The sequence below is a fragment of the Odocoileus virginianus genome, chromosome 7 (genome assembly GCF_023699985.2).
Source record: "Odocoileus virginianus isolate 20LAN1187 ecotype Illinois chromosome 7, Ovbor_1.2, whole genome shotgun sequence".
NCBI lineage: Eukaryota > Metazoa > Chordata > Mammalia > Artiodactyla > Cervidae > Odocoileus > Odocoileus virginianus.
In genome coordinates this window covers 79,814,407-79,830,935 of record NC_069680.1, presented here as the reverse complement: position 1 = coordinate 79,830,935, position 16,529 = coordinate 79,814,407, and the positions used below count along the sequence as shown (strand labels likewise).

Sequence of the window (16,529 nt, the reverse complement as noted above, 5' to 3'; positions counted from 1 at the left end):
ACCAGCATGACATTATTGATTCTATTTACTGTAAACTACAATAAACAAGCAAACACAAAAGAAAGAATAGGCACTGCCTTGAAAAGTTTTGCCCTAGTGTTCTTAAACTTGATCACTCTATGAATGAGCAGAATTTAATCCAGAGAGAGCCCACCAAGGACAGACTTCTTTTCTCTTATGCAAATATGAAGTTAAAACATGGAGGAATCTGATATGGGCATTAATGATTTTATTTTTTTCATTAACCTCTCATTTTAAGATTTTAAAAACCTTTACATCTTCCAGCAACCAGTATCAAAGTAAACTTAGTTTTAGTCACAGAGAAAGTGTGCATTTATCATCCTTTATGAATGTGTTAATTATTGCTCTGTGGTGTCCCTTGGAGGTCTGTTCTTCAGGTACGTCAGTTATATGGTTATATGGTTCGTGATGGTTCCCGTCTGTCCTCTTCCCTTCATTCCTGCTACTACTCAACCAGCACATCCTGCTGCCATGGTCTCCCCCAGCTCAGAAGCTTTCATGGGGTGGCTTTTTTTGCACGTGGGATGCAACCCAAACTCCCTAGGCCATCATCCAGTCCTCTCCAGGTAGACACCAACCTGCCTTCTGTCCTGACCTGTCATCTGAATGTTCCAGGAGGCGTTCTTCTGCCTCCAGGCCTTCATTCATGTCTACTCTTGTGAAATCCCTACAACCGTTCATGGTGGTGTAGAGTTCTGCAGTGGTGGTGTTCTCTTTGTGTTTTGATAATTAAAACCATTCTGTGGTGTTCCTTTCAGTCTAGGATTTGATAGATTTGCTACTGAGAGCAAATCTTCTTTTTAGGAAGAAGCAGGCAAGTGGGAGTGGTAGCCGTCATCTCATAAGGTCTTACTACATGCCTGTCACTGTCCTCAGTGCTTTGCAGCCGTTTTTGACTTCATCTTTGCAGGCCTGTGAGAGAGGTGCTGTTACCGTCCCCGTTTTGCGGATGTCCAGCTGCAGGCTTAGGGGAGGCTGAGCCACTCGCCTGTTGTTTCACCGCAGGTGAATGTTAGGCCCCAGGTCCTCCAAGCCCACACCCTTCACCCCTCTGCTGTCTCAGCAGGGGTGGGATGTTAGACCCCAGGTCCTCCAAGCCCACACCCTTCAGCCCTCTGCTGTCTCAGCAGGGGTGGGGCTGGGAAGTGGGACGTGGGTGGTGACGACTGGCTCCTCGCTGGATTCTAGTGCGCCTGTGCAGTGCTCCCGCAAGGTTCTGAACACTGGCCTGAGAGGAGGTCCAGTCCAGTCTGTTTACTCCACTTGGACATCTTTAAACAAATGGCTTCATCCCTTGGGGCATGTGTGGGAAGTTGGACCCCTGAGCTGTTATTCTGTCGCTCTTCTGATGTAGAAAGGTCAGGCGCTAGCGTCTCTATTTTGTGTCTTTGACCTCTGGTCTAAACAGGTCACTGCTTACTGTCTCCCCTCCGCTCCCTCCAGTCTGTTTCCCAGGGGCAGCTGAAGCCACTCCCTCTCAGGGGCCTTCTCTTCAGTCCTCAGAGGCCTCGCCCTTCCAGGTGTCTAGGCAGGGCGTTTGGCGCCCATTGTGTGGCAGTGTCCATAGCTTCTCCTGTGATTGTCGTAAGCCCTCAACTAGATGTAAGCCCTTCAAGAACAAGGACTATGACTTACGCTTCTTTTTATTCTTTATGGTGTTTAATGTATTGCTGATATCAAAACACTTTTTGATTTGCTGAATCTTATTGCAACCCTTTTTTCTGTGTAATGTTGGATCATTGTGAATGGAATTCCCTCGAGCCTGAGCCACAGGGTCCCATGCCTCTTCTCTCATGATTGCTAAAAATTTCTATTTGATTTTCTTTGGCTAAGAAAAAATTAGGACAGCATTAGGATCTACTGTTGATTTTATCCCTGCTTATTTTATTACACTGTGAAATGTACAACAAAGACTTAAACTCTCTACTCTTACCAGTCAGTTAGAAAACTTCATTGAACACATCTGTTTTGCCTATCATTGTTCAAACAAGAGTGGGAGATATTTTAGAGAATAAGCTCATATTTGTGAAACCATGAGGAAATGGTAATGTCATATACTATGTGATAATGTTTATAATTGTTGCAGATGTTTAGAGGCAGCCAGTCATTGTGGAATAAGCAGTGTTTCCCAAAGTGTGTTCTCTGGAACGCTGATCCTACAGCATATTCCTTAAATGATCATCAGTGGGAAATGCTGTATATTGTATTTTGTACTTGGAGATTTACAGTGTATAATAATGTATTAATGGATTTGAAAATCCTTTTAGCATAAAAAAGTTTAACTTACATTTCATGTAACTGCTGTCAGTAGCCTGCAGTGAATGCTTTGCATGATTTGGTGAATATTGAAGAGTTAGATAAGTTTTGGATGGTTTCTGTAATGACTTTTCTTGAAGGAGGTGGGACTCGAGCTAGGTCTTAAATAGTGTAGAAAGGGAGGGGATTGTATTTGAAGCAGAGGGAACGATATGTGTGACACAGGTAGAAGCGGATTTGGCTGGGTGAGGTGTGCTGGGGTTTAGGGAGACGTTGAGTTGGATAAGAAGATGGGGCAGGTCCCCAGGACCTGGAACACCATGCTGAGGGACTGAGATTCTTTACAGGAGGGATCAGAGCCTCTGTGGGTTCTGAGAAGTGATGAATTGTGATGGAAGAGATTTTTAGGAAAGGTTCATCTGTGATGGTTGAGAGCAGCTCAGGGTCGGGGTAAAGGGCGGCGCTAGTGGTGAGGGGCTGGCTAGCTAGCCTAGTGGAATTGGAAGGGACTGCCTGGGATGGTGAAGAACTACTTTTGTCAGCCTTTTCTTGAGTCACCCTCTCCTGATGCTGCTTCCTCTTGAATTCTTTCCTCAGGAAGCACTGAGTGTTGCCAAAATGCAGGTGGAGATGGGAGCCCAGGTGTTGGATATTAACATGGATGATGGCATGCTGGATGGTCCAAGTGCGATGACCAGATTCTGCAACTTCATTGCTTCCGAGCCTGACATTGCCAAGGTTGTACAGAACTTCAATTCATCAAGGGAATTTACACGTGCCGCTCTGTTGCTCATTTGACTTTGTCAACTTTTCCCTTTGTCTGTCATCTCATACACTGGTTTTCTGTTGTACTGTGTTGAAAACCCAGTGGTTTCTGATTGTCTGTTTTCTCACATAATGGCAGCCTTTCATTATAAACCAGACTTCAGAGAAAAATGTGTGACAGTAGCGCGACTGTTTCCAAGGCTTCTGGAATTGGTCACAAGGATTATTGAATTTCCTCTGGTGTCTGGATAGGCTAAGAACTAACTTTTCATGTCTCTGAAAGATATACTTATCTGTTGCTACCAAATCATTAGTTCTGTTTCCACCACAGACTAGGGAACTCAGATAGTCCTTCCTTATTGCAGGAAGAAGGGACCTTTTTAGGCATAGCAGAGTAAGACAAAATTATAAAACAAGATTAAATTGAGGTATTAATGTCAGCTTTTACATTTGTTCTTTAAGATGAAAGTTAATTTTTGTATCATGCTTTTCAAATGGGTTTCAAATGTCAAGCTTTTAGATGGGTTCTAAAAAATTAAAAATGTTCATTTCTTTACCATTGAATTTGTGATGAGTGAGTTTTGACATTTTTTTTGTTTTTGTTATTCTTTTAAGGATACTTTCTAGTGCCTTAAGAGCTAGGGCTGTCATTTTTTTGTTAAGCTTCAGCAGATGTTTAAGTGAGAAGTCCTGTGGTAAGCACTATATTACATTAACCCATCCTTCGTTTGTGTCTTAAAGCTTTGCACTTAAAAGCCTCAAGGCTTCTCTGGGAGTAAATATTTTGAGAATTTAAGGTGAAGAGAAGCTAAATGACCTGTTTAAAATCAGAATCAGAGGGGAAAAAATGACCCCAGTGAAAAGACTTCTGTGCTCTCATTCTGATATTTAGCTGTGATCTTTTGAGTTACCAGTTTCTGGCCCACACATGAGGTCTCTTTTTAGACTGGAATTACTCCAAATATTTTGGTGTTTAGGAACAAGAGTAAGATTAAAATCCTGTCTCTGTCACACTGCTGTTACGTGTCTATTGTCCCCCTAAAGGAGAAGGAGGGAATATATGAGAGTCCTTGGAAGGGGATCTGCGGTGACCTGCTGTGTTTCTGTGACGTCCTGCCTTTCTGGCCTCAGGTGCCCTTGTGCATTGACTCTTCCAATTTTGCTGTGATTGAAGCCGGGTTAAAGTGCTGCCAGGGAAAGTGCATTGTTAACAGCATCAGCCTGAAGGAGGGAGAGGATGACTTCTTGGAGAAGGCCAGAAAGATTAAGAAGTTTGGAGCTGCCGTGGTGGTTATGGCTTTTGATGAAGAAGGACAGGTAAGTGATTTCTTTTGATCTGACTTCATTGTGTGACACAGTGGCTTAAAGCAGTGGAAGAGAACTGAGTCCAAAACCGATGTGTATACCGTATGTACCATACATATGTGTACACACACATGGGCATACCGTAGAGATACCATGGGTTCCATTCCAGGCCACGGCAATAAAGCAAACATCGTAGGAAAGCCAGTCACATGAATATTTGGCTTCCTAGTGCATAGAAAAATTATGTTTGCACTATACTATAGTCTGTTAAGTGTGCAGTAGCATTGAAAGTGAAAGTGTTAGTCGCTTAGTCGTGTCTGACTCTTTGCAACCCCATGGACTGTGACCCACCAGGCTCATCTGTCCATGGATTTCCCAGGCAAGAATACTGGAGTGGGTTGCCATTCCCTTCTCCAGGGGATCTTCCCAACCCAGGGATCAATTGTCTAGGAAAAAGTACATGCCTTAATTAAAAATACTTTATTGCTAAAAACTGCTATCATCTGAACCTCCAGTAAGTTATAGTAGTAGCATCAAAGGTCACCATAACAAGTAGAATAATAACAAAGAAGTTTGAAACATTGCGAGAATTACTGAAATGTGACATAGACATGAGGTGAGCAAATGCTGTTAGAAGAGTGGTATCAATGGATTTGCTTGATGCTTGGTTGCCACATACCTTCAGTTTGTAAAACAACGCAGTATCTATGAAGAACAGTAAAACAAGGTCTGCCTCTATATATACGTATATATGTCTGTGTGTATATATATATGTGTGTGTGTGTGTGTGTATACACCTATTTACATCTATCTATATATGAAAATTTGATTATATAGTAGTCTCTACATCAGTTGAAAAAGGAATTATTCAATAAATACTATTGGATATTGGAAGAAAGTAAAAGTTGAGCACAATTTCCCACCATATACCAAAATAAAATATGCATCAATTAAAGGTCTAAATGTTAAAAAAAAAAAAGTCCAAAGAATATATGGGAAAATATTTATCTAAATTTAGGAAGCCAGAAATAAAACTGATAGATCTATTTATATAAAAATGTAAAACTTTGTAGGACAAAACATATGGTTTATTTGCAGAATGAGTTACAACAGTGGGTTAGTACCCCTAATATGCAAAGAGTGTCTATAAATCAGAGAGTAAAATACCCCCATCAAGTCAGTGGAAGAATGAACAAAGAAAATGAGCCCCAATTTTTAAAAAAAGAAACACAAAATAGCCAATGAATATCCTAAGTCATGCATTTGTTTTTCCCTTGTAGAGTGATTTTCTTAGTTGGTAAAAATGGAATGGCTAGGTCAAAGAGTGTGCACATGTGACATTTTGATACATTGTTAAATTTTCCTTCTCAAAAGTCATCTTCGCTACTAGTTAAGTGTGGTAAGGCCAGGTGGCATAATTTTTATTTTTTTACCAAAGGTATGACTATGCAGATAGTTAAAGAGACATATCTTGCTTTATGAAAACATAAAACATATATTGTTTTATGAAAAACAAAAGCCTCCAGATCCCCAGACAACCACTTACAACTTAGCTGATTCTTGTATCATTTACCTCCTCATCTTCAAATTCCAGTTTTAGTTATTATTTATTGCTGTTCTAGTGGTTAAGGACTTGACTTTTTCATCATCCTCTACCCCCACTCCATCCTTCCAGTATAATTTCAGTTGTAACTATTTTTGGCACTTATATTAAGTAGTATAAAAGTACTTAGAGCTGCCAGAACTTACACAGGACTGGGATAGACTCTTGGAGGGCACAACAGAAGCTTGTGCACCAGGACCCAGGAGAAAGGAACAGTGACCCCATAGGAGACTGTTCTGGACTTGCCTGTGGGTGTCTGGGGTGGGTCCTGGAGCCTCCGGGGAGGCTGGGTTAATCGTGGCTGCTGCAGGGTTGGGGGCACTGACTGTAGCAGTACATGCATGGGATCTTCTGAGGGAGGTCACCATTATCTTCATTACCTCCACCATAGTTTTGCCCCAGGTAAATAGCAGGGAGGGAACACAGCTCCACCCAGCAACAGAAAATTGGATTAAGATTTACTGAGCATGGCCCCGCCCCTCAGAACAAGACCCAGTATCCCCCTCAGTCAATCTATCCTATCAGGATTGCTTTCATAAGCCTCTTATCCTTCTCCATCAGAGGGCAGACAGACTGAAAACCACAATCACAGGAAACTAACCAATCTAATCACATGGACCACAACCTTGTCTAACTCAGTGAAACGATGTAGGGCCACTCAGGACAGACGGGTCATGGTGGGGAGGTCTGACAAAATATGGTCCACCGGAGAAGGGAATGGCAAACCACTTCAGTATTCCTGCCTTGAGAACCCCATGAACAGTGTGAAAAGGCAAAAGGAGGACACTGAAAGCTGAACTCCCCAGGTCAGTAGGTGCCCAGTATACTACCGGAGAAGGTGGAGAAATAATTCCAGAAAGAATGAAGAGACGGAACCAAAGCAAAAACAACACCCAGTTGTTGATGTGACTGGTGATGGTAGCAAGATCCGATGCTGTAGAGAGCATTATTGCATAGGAACTTGGAGTGTGAGGTTGTTGAATCAAGGAAAATTGGAAGTGATAAAACAGGAGATGGCAAGAGTCAACATCAACATTTTAGGAGTCAGTGAACTAAAACGGACTGGAATGGGCGAATTTAACTCAGATGACCATTGTATCTACTACTGTGGACAAGAATCCCTTAGAAGAAATGGAGCAGCCATCATAGTCAACAAAAGAGTCTGAAATGCAGTACTTGGATGGAGTCTCAAAATGACAGAATGATCTCTGTTCATTTCCAAGGCAAACCATTCAATATCATGGTAATCCAAGTCTATGCCCCGACCAGTAATGCTGAAGAAGCTGAAGTTGAATGGTTCTATGAAGACCTACAAGACTTTCTAGAATTAACACCCAAAAAAGATGTCCTTTTCATTATAGGGGACTGGAATGCAAAAGTAGGAAGTCAAGAAACACCTGGAGTAACAGGCAAATTTGGCCTTGGAGTACAGAATGAAGCAGGGCAAAGACTAATAGAGTTCTGCCAAGAGAATGCACTAGTCATAGCAAACACCCTCTTCCAACAACACAAGAGAAGACTACACATGGACATGACCAGATGGTCAACACCGAAATCAGATTGATTATATTCTTTGCAGCCAAAGATGGAGAAGCTCTATACAGTCAGCAAAAGCCAGACCAGGAGCTGACTGTGGCTCAGATCATGAACTCCTTATTGCCAAATTCTGACTTAAAATGAAGAAAGTAGGGAAAACCACTAGACCATTCAAGTATGACCTAAATCAAATCCCTTATGAATATACAGTGGAAGTGAGAAATAGATTTAAGGGACTAGATCTGATAGACAGAGGGCCTGATGAACTATGGACAGAGGTTCATGACATTGTACAGGAGACAGGGATCAAGACCATCCCCAAGAAAAAGAAATTCAAAAAGGCAAAATGGCTGTCTGAGGAGGCCCACAGATAGCTGTGAAAAGAAGCAAAAAGCAAAGGAGAAAAGGAAAGATATTCCCATTTGAATGCAGAGCTCCAAAGAGTAGCAAGGAGAGATAAGAAAGCCTTCCTCAGTGATCAATGCAAAGAAATAGAGGAAAACAATAGAATGGGAAAGACTAGAGACCTCTTCAAGAAAATTAGAGATACCAATGGAACATTTCATGCAAAGATGGGCTCAATAAAGGACAGAAATGCTATGGACCTAATAGAAGCAGAAGATATTAAGAAGAGGTGGCAAAAATACACAGAAGAACTGTACAAAAAAGATCTTCACAACCCAGATAATCACGATGGTGTGATCACTCACCTAGAGCCAGATATCCTGGAATGTGAAGTCAAGTGGGCCTTAGGAAGCATCACTATGAACAAAACTAGTGGAGGTGATGGAATTCCAGTTGAACAATTTCAAACCCTAAAAGATGGTGCTGTGAAAGTGCTACACTCAATATGCCAGCAAATTTGGAAAACTCAGCAGTGGCCACAGGACTGCAAAAGGTCAGTTTTCATTCTAATCCCAAAGAAAGGCAATGCCAAAGAATGCTCAAACCACTGCACAGTTGCACTCATCTCACACACTAGTAAAGTAATGCTCAAATTTCTCCAAGCCAGGCTTCAACAATATGTGAACCGTGAACTTCCAGATGTTCAAGTTGGATTTAGAAAAGGCAAAGGAACCAGAGATCAAATTGCCAACATCTGTTGGATCATCGAAAAAGCAAGAGAGTTCCAGAAAAACATCTATTTCTGCTTTATCGACTACACCAAAGCCTTCGACTGTGTGGATAACAATAAACTGTGGAAAATTCTGAAAGAGATGGAAATACCAGACCACCTGACCTGCCTCTTGAGAAACCTGTATGCAGGTCAGGAAGCAACAGTTAGAACTGGACATGGAACAACAGACTGGTTCCGAATAGGAAAAGGAGTACGTCAAGGCTGTATATTGTCACCCTGCTTATTTAACTTATATGCAGAATACATCATGAGAAATGCTGGGCTAGATGAAGCACAAGCTGGAATCAAGATTGCCAGGAGAAATATCAATAACCTCAGATATGCAGATACCACCACCCTTATGGCAGAAAGCAAGAAGAATTAAAGAGCCTCTTGATGAAAATGAAAGAGGAGAGTGAAAAAGTTGGCTTAAAGCTCAACACTCAGAAAACAAAGATCATCGCATTTGGTCCCATTACTTTGTGGCAAATAGATGGAGAAACAGTGGCAGACTTTATTTTTGGGTAGCTCCAAAATCACTGCAGGTGGTGACTGCAGCCATGAAATTAAAGGATACTTGCTCCTTGGAAGAAAAATTATGACCAACCTAGACAGCATATTAAAAAGCAGAGACATTACTTTGCCAACAAAGGTCCGTCTAGTCAAGGCTGTGGTTTTTTCAGTAGTCAGGTATGGATGTGCGAGTTGGACTATAAAGAAAGCTGAGCGCCAAAGAATTGATGCTTTTAAACTGTGGTGTTGGAGAAGACTCTTGAAATCCGTTGGACTGCAAGGAGATCCAGCCAGTCCATCTTAAAGGAAATCAGGCCTGCTTGTTCATTGGAAGGACTGATAATGAAGCTGAAACTCTAATACTTTGGCCACCTGATGCGAAGAGCTGACCCATTTGAAAAGACCCTGACACTGGGAAGGATTGAAGGCGAGAAGAGAAGGGGACGACAGAGGATGAGACGGTTGGATGGCATCACCAGCTCGATGGACATGAGTTTGAGTAAACTTCGGGGGTTGGTACTGGACAGGGAGGCCTGGAGTGCTGCAGTCCTTGCAGTCGCAAAGAGTCGGACACAATTGAGCAACTGAACTGAACTGAGTGTAAAAGTGGAGCCAGGTAGTATACCATGATTCCTTTTCCTTTCCTGAATTCTGTTTGTTTTCTGTGAAGTTAATACTTATCTTTGTGTTTACTCTGTTTTTATATATTTTCAAACTATTCCCTAGTTGTGTAAATTTCCAATATCCAGTGTATCCAGACACATTAAGTAGACTGTCGTTTTAATTTGTTGAATAATTCTCTCTCCAAGTCTTCTGACGTAATCTGGAGTGGTTGCTCAGGAGGCTAACTGCGTAGCTGTCCCTGTGATATGTCCCTCCCCATCATCCTGACAGTTCTTTCCACCTCTCTCATAGCTGTTTAGATTTCACTTTCCTCATACTTGGTTTAATCTCTTATTTAGTGAAGTGTATCCTCTGGTGAAAGAAGACATGGAAGTAAACATTTTGAAGCCTTATGTGTCTGAAAATGGCTTTATTTTACTTTTATACTTAATTGAAAATTATATGAGTACAAGCTTGAGATTATTTTCTCTATGTTTTGAACTCAGTGATCTGTTGTCTTCTAGTTTCAGTTGGTTTTGGTGAGAAACTCAGTGCTACTCTAACCCTTGAATTTTTTTGTGAAGCCTATTTGTTGACCCTTTTTCTGGATGCTTCTTTTACCTGCTGTGTCCATAGTTTTCTGAAGTCTTGTGATCATGAGCCATTCATTGTGTTAAGCCCTCAGTAGGCCCTGTCAGTCAGGACACTAATGGCCACAGTTGCAGGAAGTTTCCTTGAATGGTTTATCCTCTTGTGGCCTGTGTATTATTCAGAAACTGGATGTTTTGGAAAGATTGCCTAGTTTCTCTCCAGTTTTTCAACTTTGACATTTGTGAGATTTTGACATCTACATTTATCTTCTCTTGAGTTTTATGTTTTATTCTTCCAGGAGCCCTTTTTTTTTTTTTCCATTTATTTTTATTAGTTGGAAGCTAATTACTTTACATCATTACAGTAGTTTTTGTCATACATTGAAATGAATTAGCCATGGATTTACATATATTCCCCATCCCGGTCCCCTCTCCCACTTCCCTCTCCACCCGATCCCTCTGGATCTTCCCAGTGCACCAGGCCCGAGCACTTGTCTCATGCACCCAACCTGGGCTGGTGATCTGTTTCACCCTAGATAATATACATGTTTCAATGCTATTCTCTTGAAACATCCCACCCTCGCCTTCTCCCAGAGTCCACAAGTCTGTTCTATACATCTGAGTCTCTTTTTCTGTTTTGCATATAGGGTTATCATTACCATCTTTCTAAATTCCATATATATGTGTTAGTATACTGTAATGGTCTTTATCTTTCTGGCTTACTTCACTCTGTATAATGGGCTCCAGTTTCATCCATCTCATTAGAACTGATTCAAATGAATTCTTTTTAATGGCTGAGTAATATTCCATGATGTATATGTACCACAGCTTCCTCATCCATTCATCTGCTGGATGGGCATCTGCAGGAGCCCTTTTTTGTTACCTATATGTTCTTTCTCAAATTTATATAGCATCCTGTTTAAAGGAAGCAGATGTCTTCTCTAATTCCTTCAAGTGTATCTTGAGCACCTAATATGTGCCAGGCTGTGAGGAGTTAGCAAGGAACAAAACCTAGTCCCTGCCCTTGCACAATTTGTATTCTTAGGGGGCAAAAGGAATAAGGAAAAAAACAACATAGGAATACACACACACCCCTGGATAGTGTTGAATACAGTGAAGCGATATGGGGAGGATGAGGCTGACAGGCATACCATGGTGAGAGACACTGTTTTATATAGGGTGGTTGGAGATGGCCTCATGGATAAGGTGACATCTTAGCAGAGAGCCGTAGGGAACCAAGGAATGAAGCATGTAAAGATGTAGGGCAGAGGGAGCCTTGAGATAGATGCCTGCTGGTCATGTTTGAAAACCACAGGGAGGCCGGTAGAGCCAGAGCAGAGGGGAGAAGAGGTGATCAGGGGAGGACATGAGGTTAGAAAGGCTTCAGGTCAAATTGCCTAGGGTCTTGGAGACCTCTGTTAACACTTGGACTTTTCCCCCGAGTGATCTGAGGAGCCACTGAAGGGTTCTGCGCAGAGGGCTGAACCTGGTCGGAGTTGTATTTCAAAACCACTCTGGTTCTTTGTGGAGAAGGGTCTGCGGGGACCAAGCAGAGCCATTGGAGGTAGTTCAGATGAGAGATGATTGTGACTGGGACCAGGGTGGGAGCAGTAGAATGTGTGAGGACTCATCTGTTTCTAGATATATTTTTGAAATAGAGCCAGTAGCATTTGCCTTCATGGAGGTTGTGAGCCATGAAAGAAGGAGGAGTCTGGGAAATTTTTAGGTTTTTTTGGCCTGGGCAGTTGAGATAGAAGGATGGTGACCAGCCTGTTTGGATGCGGTTGACTAGAAGTGTGTGTTTGGACACATGTTTGTGTGTTAAGTGTGTGCTTATGTAGATGAGTCTGGTTTTCCTGGCCGTAGTCTGGCTTGAAGATAAGATTCAAGCTTGAAGATAAGATTCAATAATTCCTTGGGAATTATTTGTGCATTGATGATACTTAAAGCAGTGAGACTGACTTCACCAAAGGAACGAAGGTAGATAAAAGGTCCTAGGAACAAGTGACTCTTGGAGCCACAGTGCTTAGTGGTCAGGAAGAAGAGAGGATGCTTTCAGGACTTAGGAAGGAGACGCCTCCTTGGTAGAAGGGGAACCGGAGGAGAGAGTTCACCTGAAGCTAAGTGAAGAAGAAGCTTTCCGAAGGGCATGATGAGCTCTGGATAGATCAGGGAGGAACAGACAAGTATTTACCCTTGTATTTGGAAACAGTAGTTTCTGATCTTGCAGAGAATGGGGGAGGGGGGCAGCAGATATAAACCATTTGAGAGGAGTTTTGCCATAAAAGGGAACAGAAATAGAGTGGAAACCAGGGATGCATGTGAGGGTAAGAATGAATGTGTGTCTGTGTGAAGGTAGATGATGTGACCACATGGTTTTGTAAGCTGGTGATCTGGTAGAGGGGCAGGGAGGGATTGATGTGCAGGAGAACGGGGGCACTTGCTGGGTCCATGACCTTGTGGGCTGAGGACTGGCAGCCAGTCTGCCCAGGGAGGGGGAGTCAGCATGCTCACAGTGCAGGAGAGAACCTGAGCTGAGAATGCCGGGGGAGTCTGTGCTTCTGTTTCCTCAGTGAAGCAGGAAGCAAGGTGAACTCTGAGAACGAGTGGGGTGCTGTGTGCGTTGTGTCTGTGGTGCTTTCCTAGGAGTGTGAAGCAGAAATGTTCCCACAGGGAAGGACAGTCACTGCCTGTGCTCTTAAAAAACGTACGTAGCCCTGGGTTCTGCCCCTTGAGTTTCTGACTCATTTGGCCTGGGGTAAGATCTGGCTTCAATAATTTTACAGCGTTAGAGGTGATTCTCATGAATACTCTGGCTGAAAGCCACCAGCAGAGTTTATCTCATTTAGTCCTCATAGCAACCACGTGGGGTAGCTGTCGTCCTATTTTACAGTGAGCCAAGGTCAAATGGCTGGGACATAACAGAGCCACATTTGGATCCCTGGCCTGCCTGATTTGAAAACTGATATAGGCTTCCAAATCCTGTGTTATCTCTACTGCAGAGTACTTGATCTTGGCTAAGAACAGCCGTTCCCAATTTCCCAATTTAGATTTGAATGTGTCCACAAATAAAAAGCAAATGTAGAAGAAATTTTTTAACTTGGCAGTTATGAGAAAAATACACATTAGGGCAATATTAAGGTAATGGTTTGTTCTTACTAAGTTAGCAAAAGTACACTTTAAAATCATCAAGATCTCTCCTGGTATAACAGTGGTAAAGAGAAAGTCTTGTTCATTGTAGAGTGTAGCATAAATTGGGATAGTCCTTTTTTTTTTTTTAAAGTTCTACCAAGTTTATTGCTACCAACCCATCTCCCTCCACCCTTGTGCACACAAGCTCAGTCATGTAACTCCATGGACTGCAGCCCGCCAGGCTCCTCTGTCCATGGACTTTTCCAGGCAAGAATACTGGAGTGGGTTGCCATTTCTTTCTCCAGGGATAGTCCTTTTGAATGACCCTGTAATACCTAAAGACATAAAAATGTTCATACCCTTTGAGATAATGATCTCATTTCTGGGACATTATCCCAATAAAAGCATTAACAGCATAAGAATACTGTATATGCAAAGATTTTTCACTAGCTTTTTACTGAAGATATAACAACTTTAATATTCCATTTGGGTAGATACTGATAACTTATGTTACATCAGTCTGTTGAAATATTATTCAGAGTATTTAAATATTAATTATGAAGATTGTGGAGCAGTATAACAGTGCTTTCAAGATATAAATAAAACCATAAAACAATAATTATAGAGACACTGCATATATACAGCTACATAAAAGCTCCATTTGGTAAAGTTTGGAGGAAAATGCTGTAAAGGAGAATAATTGTTAAAGTGAGATTGTGAAATTAAAGGTGCCTTTTTCGAAACTGCTTTTCCTAATTAAAAATATTTTTCTGTATGACTGTAGACTTACTTGCTCATTGAAGAATTGTGGTATTAAAAATTATAAAGAGCAAAGCAAAAAATTCATATAGTTGAAAAGTTCAGGAAGGAACAATGCAGGTATTTTGGTGCAAAGGCATTTCTTCTGTCAGTAGAGTTCACAAAACGATTGAGTGTAACAATCAGTTAACAACCAAGATTTGCTTTGCTTGACTGATACCACAGGTTATAAATAGAAAGCTCTCTTAAATGGAAAACCATTGTTGCAACCAAATAAAGCAGAGGAAATCACAGGTACTTCTGTTCCAGTACATGATGGCTATCTTTGCTTTATGCTTGTGATCTGTATTGCAATGACAACCTCAAGGTCAAAGCAAGGTCAAGGCCAGGTATGAACGAGAACTGGTCTTGAGACTTCTGGATTAGAAGGCAAATAAGGAAGCATTTCTGTGTTTTTTGGTTGATGTTAATAGTTTAAATCAACTTATTTTAAAATTTTTTTATAATTTTATTTATTTGTTTTAGATTGTGCTGGGTCTTCATTGCCATGCACCAGCTTTTTAGTTGGGACAAGTGAGGGCTACTCTCTAGTTAAAGTGTGAAGGCCTCTTATTGCTGAGGCTTCACTTGTTGCTGAGCACAGGCTCTAGGGCTTCTGGGCTTCAGTAGTTGTAACACAGAGGCTCAGTTTCCCTGCAGCATGTGGGATCTTCCTGGACCAGGGATCGAACCAGTGTCCCCTATGTCGGCAAGTGGATTCTTAACCACTGCCAGGGAATTTCTTATGTGATAACTCATAAACTATAGTAAGAAACTTCTGTGGGGAAAAATAACTATCACTACTCACTTTCTAGATTGAATTCTCCTTTTCTAATTGAAATGATTGTTTTTATATGACAGTTTTTGATTTTGTAAGGTTTCTTAGAAGTACAGTTAGCACATAATAGAATAGACTATATTATTTTTGCTTATACATGTGTAAACTATATGAAAGGATAATCAGTATTGTCCTATAAAAGATTCATTCAATTCAATACATCTTCCTATGTTAAAATGGTTTGAGAATAAGTTTCTAATTTATAGAGAAATAAAACTCTGTCAGGATATTGATTAAAGTTAACTAGTCCTGATCTTGAAAACTGGAGAAGGGCATGACCGCGCACTCCAGTATTTTGCCTGGAGGATTCCCTGGACAGGGGAACCTGGTGGGCTGCAGTCCGTGGGGAAGCAGTCAGCAGGACTGAGGTGGCTCAGCACCCAGCCCAGAGAATCGCGGGGAGTCTGTCTGGGAGTCCTCAGGAGCATGGCGTGTCCCCAGTCACTGTTCAGTCGAGGTCATAGTTTTCCTTTAATAGGAAATCTCAAGAGCATTCCTGTGTGTTTGTGTTCTTTCCTTGTTGTGATTTTGGCTTGTTTTTCCTTTCGTAAATATTCTTCCTTTGGTAGTAAGTTTTAGATTTTTATTTCATCAGCTTTTTAATTAGATAAGTTGATACTGGTTTTGAGTTGAATAGCTTCTGTTTTCCAGTAGGGTGTGTACCAGTAGTTTTGTTTTCCAGTAGGGTGTGTACCAGTTGTTCTAGGAAACCAAAATCACTTTGCTTTTACTTTGCTGAAGGTAGTTGACCTCAGCCAAGAAGCTGATTCTCAAGTTTTCTGCTCTGACACTCTTTGAGCTTTGTTAAAATCTGATGTATATTTTCACATTTCAAGAGACTTCTTTTTAGTGGCTATAGAGAGGTTATCACTCTCTGGCTAAGATGGCATGATTGAGTATTTCTCTCCTTTAGCCTTTCTTTGTAAGATGGATTGTATTTTAAATTCTTTGTAGGAAGGAGACTTGTTCAGTGCACCTTCAGAGGTGAGAGTTTGTTGTAGAAATATGAGGAGCATAGGCCTCCGACCCATGTTTGGTCTTACCTCCGTGCCTGGGGTGTTCATCCTGTCCTCCAGAAATAATAGCATGGCATTCAGTTGGCATACGTCCAATGCCGAGGGTCCCAACTGCCTGGAATGCACCTGGTGCCCCTCATCATGAGAGAGATTTAAGTGGATTCATTTGCTCCTGTTGAGACATAGTGTTGCTTCATCCAGCCTGTAGTATTTGGCTTTGCGGAGTAGGATTTTCTAGCTAATAGCCTCTCTCTCTCGTTTCTAGAGAAAAGCCTTGAAGAGACATTGGCTCATGATAAAGACCATTCAGATGGGTCTGCTTTCTGATCTCCTCACCTGCTATGTCACTGGTGGTTCTTCTAAACCAGTAGTTCCCAAATGGGGTGATTTGGCCACCCCAGGAGACACTTGGCAGTGTCTAGACAGATTTTTGTTT

General features: G+C 41.6%; 1 protein-coding gene across 4 annotated transcripts in view; it reads left to right on the top strand.

The window, feature by feature from the left end:
- MTR (5-methyltetrahydrofolate-homocysteine methyltransferase) overlaps positions 1 to 16,529 on the top strand; it is a 121,898-nt gene that overhangs the window by 42,736 nt on the left and 62,633 nt on the right. For all 4 annotated transcript variants that reach the window (XM_070471034.1, XM_070471033.1, XM_070471035.1 and 1 more), the window contains exons 14-15: positions 2,875 to 3,015; positions 4,174 to 4,359. In XM_070471034.1, the coding sequence (XP_070327135.1) occupies positions 2,875 to 3,015; positions 4,174 to 4,359 (327 nt within the window). The remainder of the gene's footprint in view (positions 1 to 2,874; positions 3,016 to 4,173; positions 4,360 to 16,529) is intronic.